We start from the raw sequence: 9837 nt of genomic DNA on the forward strand, positions 1-9837 counted from the left end.
AATTCCCAATGGAAATCTCAAATAGTCAATGGAAATCCCAGAATTCTCAATGGAACCCCAAAATACTCAATGGAACCCTAAAATATTCGGTGAAACCCCAAAATACTCAATACAACCCCAAAATACTCAATGGAACCCCAAAATTTCCAATGGAAATCTCAAATAGTCAATGGAAATCCCAAAATTCTCAATGGAACCCCCAAATCCTAAAAGGAACCTCCAAATTCTCAATAGAACCCCAAATTCTCAAAGGACACCCCCAAATTCTCAATGGAACTCCAAAATCACCCCAAAGGAACCCCAAAATACTCAATGGAACCCCCAAATCCTGAACTGAACCCCCGAATTCTCAATGGAACCCTCAAATACTTAATGGAACCCCGAAATACTAAATGGAATTCTAAAATACTTAGTGGAACCCCAAATTATCAATGGAAATCCCAAAATTCTCAATGGAACCCCAAAATACTCAATGGAACTCCAAAATACTCAGTGGAACCCAAAAATTCTGAACCGAACCCCCAAATTCTCAATAGAATCCCAAATTCTCAATGGAAATCCCAAAATACTCAATAGAACCCCCAAAATACTCAATGGAACCCAAAAATACTCAATGGAAATCGCAAATTCTCAATGAAACCCCAAAATCACCCCAAAGGAACCCAATAATATACAATGGAACCCCCAAATCCTGAACTGAACCCCCAAATTCTCAATGGAACCCCCAAATACTAAAAGGAATCCTAAAATATTCAGTGGAACCCCAAAACACTCAATGGAAATCCTAAAATACTCAATGGAACCCCAAATTCTCAGTGGAACCCCCAAATATATTTAATGGAACCCTGAAATCACCCCGAAGGAACCCCAAAATTCTCAATGGAAGCCCCAGATCTTCAACTGAACCTCCAAATCCTCGGCTGAATCCCCAGATCCTCAACTGAGCCCCCCAAAACCCATCAGCTCCCTAAAATCTCCCCCAAATTTCCTGAAACCCCCCTAAAGACCCTCTCAACTCCCCAAAATCTCCCCTAAAACCCCCCAAAAACACCTCAAATCCCCCCAAACCCCCACAAAGCCCCCTCACAATCTCCCAAAACCACCTCAGCTCCCAAAAATCTTCCCCAAACCTCCCCAAAACCACCTCAAACCCCCCAAAACAACCTCAAACGCCCCCAAACCCCCTGACGACCCCCCAAAACCCCCTCAAATCCCCCCCTCAAAACCCCCTCAAACCCCCCAAAACCCCTCAGCCCCCCAAAATCTCCTTGAAACCTCCTGAAACCCACCTAAAAACCCCCAAAATCTCCCCGAAAACCATCTCAAAGCCCCTCAAAACCCCCTCACGACCCCCCAAAACCCCCTCAAATACCCCCAAACCACCTCAAACCTCCCCAATTCCTTTCCGTCTCCCCCAAAACCGCCTCAACACCCCCCAAAAACACCTCAGCTCCTCAAAATCTCCCCCAAAACCCCCTCAAATCCCCCCAAAACCAACTCAAACCCACCCAAAACCACCTCAAATCCCCCCAAAACCAACTCAAACCCACCCAAAACCACCTCAGCTCCCCACCAAACCCCCTCAAATCTCCCCAAAACCCTCTCAGGACTGCCCAAAACCGCCTCAAACCACCCCAAAACCGACTCAAACCTTCCAGAAACCGCCTCAAATCCCCCCAAACCGCCTCAAATCCCCCCCTCAAAACCCCCTCAAACCCCCCAAAACCCCTCAGCCCCCCAAAATCTCCCCCAAAACCCCCTCAAATTCCCCCAAAACCAACTCAAAACCCCCCCAAAACCCCCTCAGATCCCCCCAAAATCACCTCAAACCACCCCAAAACCACCTCAAACCTTCCAAAAACTGCCTCAAATCCCCCCAAAACCACCTCAGATCCCCCCAAACCGCCTCAAATCCCCCCCTCAAAACCCCCTCAAACCCCCCAAAACCCCTCAGCCCCCCAAATCTCCCCCAAAGCCCCCTCAAATTCCCCCAAAACCAACTCAAAACCACTCCAAAACCCCTCAGCTCCCCAAAATCTCCCCCAAAACCACCTCACGCCCCCCGAACCCCGCCAGGAGTGGTTCACGGTGTACGAGCACAACCGGCCCCTGCGCTGCACGGCCTCGGAGCTGGTGATGGGCAAAGAGTCCCTGTTCAAGGTGTTCAGCGAGAACCTGTGCGGGCTGAGCGAGAAACCGGGGCTGTCCTGCAACACGGCCGTCATCCCCAAAGCGGGTACCCCCAAATTCGGGGCGTTTGAGATGGTTTTGGGGGGATTTGGGGGGTTTGAGGTGTTTTTGGGGAGGTTTGGGGCAAATTTGGGGAGGTTTCTGTGAGTTCAGGAAGATCCCTGTGGTCCCCAAAGCCACTCAAAGCATCCCCAAAGCGGGTACCCCAAATTTTGGGGGACATTTGGGGGGTCTTGAGGGGTTTTGAGGTGTTTTGGGGGGGCTTTGATTTGGTTTTGGGGGGATTTGAGGTGGTTTTGGGGGGTTTGATTTGGTTTTGGGGGGGTTTGAGGTGGTTTTGGGGGGTACCTGTGCGGGCTGAGCGAGAAACCGGGGCTGTCCTGCAACACGGCCGTCATCCCCAAAGCGGGTACCCCCAAATTCGGGGGGTTTGGGAGGGGTTTTTGAGATGGTTTTGGGGGGATTTGGGGGTGTTTGAGGTGTGTTGGGGGGGTTTGAAGTGGGTTTGGGGGGATTTGAGGTGGATTTGGGGGGATTTGAGGTGGATTTGGGGAGGTTTGGGGCAAATTTGGGGAGGTTTCTGTGAGTTCAGGAAGATCCCTTTGATCCCCAAACCCACTCAAAGCATCCCCAAAGCGGGTACCCCAAATTTTAAGGGGTTTTGGGGGGGTTTGAGGTGGTTTTGAGGTGGTTTGAGGTGTTTTTGGGGTGATTTGAGGTGGTTTTGGGGTACATTTGAAGGAATTTGGTTCCGTTTTTGTGGGTTCAGGATGATACCTTTGGTCCCCAAAACCACTCAAAGCATCCCCAAAACACCAACCTCAAATTTTGAGGGGTTTTGGGGCAGTTTAAGGTGGATTTGGGGCAGTTTAAGGTGGATTTGGGGTGATTTTGGGGAGGTTTGAGGTGATTTTGGGGTGGTTTGAGGTGGTTTTGGGGTGGTTTGAGGTGGTTTTGGGGCAGATCTGAAGGGATTTTGGTTCAGTTTTTGTGAGTTCAGGAAGATCCCTGTGAACCCCAAACCCACCCAAAACCCAACCCCCAAATTTTGCCAATAACTGATCTCTTAATTGAGATTTTCTAATTAATTAAGAATTATTAATTTAGAGTGTTCAACAGGGAATATTAAAATTGTAAAGCATTTTTAGGGGCTCACCCACACTTTGTGCCCTGACCTTGATAAAACCCCCCCTTATTCCAACCTGGGGGTGGGACCCCAACCCTTGATCCCCCCCAGATGTTTTCGGGGTGCCCCTAACCCGCTGTGGCCCCCCCAGAGCTGCGGCTGAAGCCCCCCCAGTACCAGGAGAACGATTTCCGCTCGGCGCCGCAGTTCCTGACGCCGCTGGTGGATCGCAGCGCCGTGGCCGGATACTCCACCGCCCTCAACTGCGCCGTCAGGGGGCACCCCAAGGTCTGGGGGGGGTTTGGGGGGACCCCCGGGGGTGTGCAGCCTGAGATTGGGGGGGTTTGGGTTGCTGAGTGGAGATTTGGGGGTCCTGGGTGGGTTTTGGGGTAACCCTGACTCTGAAATTGGGGGGGTTTGGGAGGAGATTTGGGGTCCTGAGGGGGTTTTGGGGTACCCCCAGGTCTGTTCAGCCTGAAATTGGGGGGGGTTTGGGTGGAGATTTGGGGGTCCTGGGTGGGTTTTTGGGGTGTCCCAATGGGGCTGTGGATGCATCCCCAGGTTTGGGTGTTTTTGGGGTGCCCTGGGCTATTTTTGGGGTGCATTTTGGGGTTCTCTGACCGTGTTCCCCCCTCCCAGCCCAGGGTGGTGTGGCTCAAGATCCAGGTTTGGAGTTCACCTGGGGAGGGGTTTTGGGGTGTCCCAATGGGGCTCTGGTTGTTTTTGAAGTGTCCCAATGGGGCTGTGAACTCACCCCCGGGTCTGGGTGTTTTTGGGGTGCCCTGGGCTATTTTTGGGGTGCATTTTGGGGTTCCCTGACCGTGCCCCCCCCCCCCCTCCCAGCCCAGGGTGGTGTGGCTGAAGATCCAGGTGTGGGATTCACCTAGAGAGGGTTTTTGGGAAGGGTTTTTGGGGTGTCCCAATGGGCCCCCAGCTGTGGCTGTTTTTGGGGTACCCTGGGCCATTTTCGGGGTGCATTTCGGGGTTCCCTGACCGTGTCCCCCCCTCTCCCAGCCCAAGGTGGTGTGGCTCAAGATCCAGGTGTGGGGTTCACCTGAGGAGGGGTTTTGGGGTGTCCCAATGGGGCTCTGGTTGGTTTTGAAGTGTCCCAATGGGGCTGTGAACTGACCCCCGGGTCTGGGTGTTTTTGGGGTGCCCTGGGCCATTTTCGGGGTGCATTTCGGGGTTCCCTGACCGTGTCCCCCCCTCCCAGCCCAAGGTGGTGTGGCTCAAGAACCAGATGGCCATCGGGGATGACCCCAAGTTCCTGGCGCGGCACAGCCAGGGGGTGCTGACGCTGCTGATCCGCAAGCCGGGGCCCTTCGACGGCGGCACCTACACCTGCAGGGCTGTCAACGAGCTGGGCGAGGCCCTGACCGAGTGCCGCCTCGAAATTCGGGGTGAGGGGCGCCCCAACATGGGCCAGGGGGTCCCCACAATCACGGGGGGGGGTCCCCAGAATCGCGGGGGGGTCCCCAAAATCGGGAGGGGTTCCCAAAGTTTTGGAGGGGAGGATGTGAATACCGTTGTGAACACCTGGGGGCGGAACGGCCAGGGGAAGAAGGGGCACCCCAAAATTTGGGGGGGGTCCTGAGTGATTTTGGGGTGAGGGGTCCCCAAAATGAGGGGGGGTCTGCAAAATCATAGGGGGTCCCCAAAATCGGGAGGGGTTTCCAGAATTTTGGAGGGAGGTTGTGAATAGCTGGGCGAGGGTTGTGAACACCTGGGGGAGGAGCGGCCATGGGGAGAAGGGGCACCCCAAAATTTGGGGGAGGTCCTGAGTGATTTTGGGGTGAGGGAGTCCCCAAAATGAGGGGGGTCCCAAAATCATTGGGGTCCCCAAAATGAGGGGGGGTCCCAAAATTTTGGAGGAAGTCGTGAATAGCTGGGTAAGGGTCGTGGTACCTGAGATGATTTTGGGGTGAGGGGGGTCCCCAAAATTGGGGTGGTCCCCAAAATCTGGGGGAGGCCCTGACTGATTTTGGGGTGAGAGAGTCCCCAAAATGAGGGGGGGTCCCCAAAATGGGAAGGCGTCCCCAAAATCAGGGTGGGTTTCCAAAATTTTGGGAGAGGTCGTGGATATTTGGTGAATATCTGAGACTGATTTTGGGGTGAGGGGATCCCCAAAATTGGGGTGGGGGTCCCCAAAATCTAGGGGAGGTCCTGAGTGATTTTGGGGTGAGGGGATCCCCAAAATGAGGGGGGGTCCCCAAAATCATAGGGGGTCCCCAAAATCGGGGGGGTTCCCAAAATTTTGGAGGAAGTCGTGAATAGCTGGGGGAGGGTTGTGGTTCCTGGGACTGATTTTGGGGTGAGGGGGCTCCCCAAAATTGGGGGGATCCCCAAAATCTGGGGGAGATCCTGATAGATTTTGGGGTGAGGGGGTCCCCAAAATCATGGAGGGTCCCCAAAATTTTGGGAGGAGATCATGAATACCTGGGGAGGGTTTGTGATTACCAGAGGGAGAAAGGGCTCTCCAAAATTTGGGGGAGCTCCTCAGGATTTCAGGGGGTCCCCCAAAATTTTTGGGGTACCTTGGGAGGGGTTCCTGATATTGGGGTGGGGGCATTGTGGGTTTGGGGGGGAATTGAAGTCCCCTCAATGTTTTGTCTCTCCCTTCACAGTGCCCCAGTGATGGTGACAAAAAATGGTGAGGGGGTGCTTCATTTGGGGTGCTATTAATTTTAATTAATTAATTTTAATCAATTAATGAATTAAAACCTCCCCTATGTAATTAGGGGGTTTGATTGGGAAGTTTAATTGGGGTGTATTTAATTGGTGGGGTTTGGTTGGGAGGATTAATTGGGGGGTTAAATAGAAGGGTTTTACTTGGGTTTAATTGGGGTGTTTTAATTAAGGGGTTTAATTAGTGGTTGCTTTAATTGGGGGAGATTAAATGGAGATGTTTAATTAGGGATGTTAATCAGGGGGGCCTTTAATTGAGGGAGTTAACTGGTGATCTTTGGGGCTGTATTTGGGGGATCTTTAATTTGGGAGGTTTAATTAGGAGATTTTTAATTTGGAGGGGGGGTGTTTAATTGGTGGGATGGATTTTGAGGTGACGTTTGAGGGGTTCTCCCTCATTTTGGGGTGCTGACCCCCATTTTTGCCACCGTCCTGCAGAGCCACGGGCCCATGGTGGTGAGGAAGAAGAGTGTGTGGGTGACGAAGGCCCCATGAGCCCCAATAAAAATAAAGAATCTGAGCAATCCCCCAGAGTCTTTGTGCTTCATTTTGGGGAGGGGGCACCTGAGGAATCGGGGAGCGCTTTTCCCACCTTTCCCACTTCATGGTTTCTTCTCTTTCGGTGTTTCCTGGCCCTTTTTCATTCCATTTGCTGCCTTTTCTCCCCTTATGTTTCCCTCCATTTTTGTCTCCTCACCTCAGGTTTCCCACTCTTTTCTCCCTCATGTTTCCCTTTATTTCCCCTCACATTTCCCTCCCTTTTCTCCCCTCACATTTCCCTTTTTTTCTCCCCTCACATTCCCCACTCTTTTGCCCCTCACATTTCCTGCTCTTTATTCCCCTCATGTTTTCCAGCCTTTCTCCCCTCACATTTCCCTCCTTTTTCCATCACATTTCTCCCTCATGTTTCACGCTCTTTTCCCCCCTTTATTCCCCTCACATTTTTTACCCTTTTCCCCCTCATGTTTCCCACTTTTTTCCTTCACCGTTCCTGCTTTTTATTCCTCTCACATTTTGGGCCCTTTTCTCCCATCATGTTTCCCACCCTTTCCTCCCCCCTCACATTTCCCTCCCTTTTCTCCCCTCATATTTCTCACTCTTTTCCCCTCATATTTCTTCCCCTTTTTCCCCTCACATTTCCTGCATTTTTTCCTCCCCTGTCACATTTCCCACTCTTTTCCCCCTCACATTTCCTGCTCTTTATTCCCCTCGTATTTTGGGCCCTTTTCTCCCCTCACATTTCTCACTCTTTTCTTGCTTTGATGTTTAAATACAGTAATATGTTAGTTTTTGCTTCCCTTGTACCGGCTTGATGCGCGTGTGTAACCCAAAGGTGAATTAAGGTGAATTAAAGGACGAAGAGGAAGAGGAGAGGCCTTCATCAGCGACTTTGGCAAGCTCATACGTGAGGTGGCAAAGGGTCCAGAGCCCTGCACTCCGTACCCCGCTGTCGACGGAAGGAGACCAGGACATCAGGTTGATCATCACAGGCCCAATTTTATTGATCAGCACAGCGGGTTAAATACAGTTCGTAATTAACTTCATGCATATTGCAAAAGTTGAGCTCAGGATTGGTTAGTTACATATCAGCAGTTACACCTACTTTTACATTCCTATGGTCCTACTTTTGATACTTTCTACATATTCTTAGGAGATATTCAGGACTAATCTCTACTCCCTTTCTCCATGTTGCAGCAAGGCCACTGATTGCAAGCTGCTGACATCTCCTTTCAGCTTGCTGACTGCTGATTTCTCAGCTTGACCAGTGGCAATATGTCAGCATGGCCTTTCTCAGCTAACCAACTATTAATAAAGCTCTCCACATTAAAGCTCTCCACACCCCGCGGTTATCTTTCGCTTATGCGCTGCTTTTGGAACCAAATTATCCCTTATTTTTAATCAAATTATACTGTCGATGTATATTTTTTAAACGATTCGATTAAAAATTGCTGCTGTCTCAAATATTGTTGGGTTTTTTCTTACGATGGGATAATTGGGCAAACATAACAAGGGGGTTGGCTTATCAAGGGGCTGGCTTATCAGGGGATTGGTTTATCAAGGGGCTGGTTTATCAGGGGTTGGCTTATCAGGCCTTTCCCTCCTTTCCCGCCCTCACATTTCCCTCCCTTTGCCCCCTCACATTTCCTTCCCTTTTCCCCCTCATGCTTCCCATTTCCCCCTCACATTTTCCCCCATTTTCTCCCTCACATTTCCCCCATTTCCCCCTCACATTTTCCCCATTTTCTCCCTCACATTTTCCCCCATTTTCTCCCTCACATTTCCCCCATTTCCCCCTCACATTTTCTCCCTCACATTTTCCCCCATTTCCCCCTCACATTTCCCCCCATTTTCTCCCTCACATTTTCCCCCATTTTCTCCCTCACGTTTCCCTCCCTTTTCTCCCCTCACATCTCCTGACTTTTTTCTCATTTTTTTCTCCCTTCCCCCCCTCACATCTCCTACTCTTTTGTCCCCTCACGTTTCCCGCCATTTTCGCCTGATATTTTGCACTTTACCAATCACATTTTCTGCCCTTTTCCCTCTCACACTTCCTGCCCTTTCGTCCCCTCACATTTCCCATCCTTTTCTCCCCTCACGTTTCCTGACATTTTTTCTACTCACTTTTCCCACTCATTTTCCCCTCTAGTTTCCCATTTGAAATCTCACTTTTCCTGCCTTTTTCTCCCCTCACATTTCCCACCATTTTCCCCTCATGTTTACCACCATTTTTTCCTCACAATTTTCCACCCTTTTCCCCCTCACATTTCTCATTTTTTACCTCATGTTTTCCACCATTTCCCCCTCATGTTTCACGCTCTTTCCTCCCCTCACGTTTCCCGACGTATTTTCCTCTCACTTTTCCCACTCTTTTTCACCCCACATTTCGCATTTTTTACCTCACATTTTCTGCCTTTTTTCCCCCTCATGTTTACAGCTCTTTTCTCCCCTCACATTTCCCACCCTTTTCTCCCCCTCACCTTTTCTACCATTTTTCCTCTCACTTTTCCTACCCTGTTTTCCCCCACATTTCCCATTTTTTACCTCCTCACATTTTCTGCCTTTTTTTCCCCTCACATTTCACGGCCTTCTCCCCTCACGTTTCCCTCACTTTTCTCCCCTCACATTTCCCACCATTTTTTCCTCTTGTTCCCCACCCTTTTTTCTCTTACATTTTCAAGTTTTTACCTCATATTTTCCACCTTTTTTCTCATCATATTTCATGCATTTCTCCCCTCACGTCTCCCACTCTTTCCTCCCTCACATTTCCTTTCCTTTTCTCCCCTCACATTTCCCGCCCTTTTCTCCCCTCAGGTTTACTGCTCTTTTCTACCCTCTCATTTCCTGACATTTTTTCCTCTCACCTTTCCTACCATATTTCCTCTCACTTTTCCCACCCTATTTTCCCCCACATTTCCCATTTTTTACCTCATATTTTCTGCCTTTTCCTCCCTCATGTTTCATACTTTTTCCTTCCCTCACGTTTCCCTCACTTTTCTCCCCTCACATTTCCCACCATTTTTTCCTCTTGTTCCCCACCCTTTTTTCTCTTACATTTTCAAGTTTTTACCTCATATTTTCCACCTTTTTTCTCATCATATTTCATGCATTTCTCCCCTCACGTCTCCCACTCTTCCCTCCCTCACATTTCCTTTCCTTTTCTCCCCTCACATTTCCCGCCCTTTTCTCCCCTCAGGTTTACTGCTCTTTTCTACCCTCTCATTTCCTGACATTTTTTCCTCTCACCTTTCCTACCATTTTCCTCTCACTTTTCCCACCCTATTTTCCCCCACATTTCCCATTTTTTACCTCCTCACATTTTCTGCCTTTTCCCCCCC

General features: G+C 50.1%; 1 protein-coding gene across 1 annotated transcript in view; it reads left to right on the top strand.

Annotated features, from left to right (window-relative positions):
* Positions 1-6527, top strand: part of LOC141726462 (myosin-binding protein C, fast-type-like) — a 39487-nt gene extending 32960 nt beyond the window's left edge. The window contains exons 6-10 of the mRNA XM_074531365.1: positions 2077-2236; positions 3468-3604; positions 4530-4716; positions 5941-5966; positions 6440-6527. Coding sequence (XP_074387466.1) covers positions 2077-2236; positions 3468-3604; positions 4530-4716; positions 5941-5951 — 495 coding nt within the window. The 3' untranslated portion in view covers positions 5952-5966; positions 6440-6527. The remainder of the gene's footprint in view (positions 1-2076; positions 2237-3467; positions 3605-4529; positions 4717-5940; positions 5967-6439) is intronic.
* Positions 6528-9837: the final 3310 nt, after the last annotated feature.

This window comes from Zonotrichia albicollis, chromosome 35 (assembly GCF_047830755.1).
Source record: "Zonotrichia albicollis isolate bZonAlb1 chromosome 35, bZonAlb1.hap1, whole genome shotgun sequence".
NCBI classification, from domain to species: domain Eukaryota; kingdom Metazoa; phylum Chordata; class Aves; order Passeriformes; family Passerellidae; genus Zonotrichia; species Zonotrichia albicollis.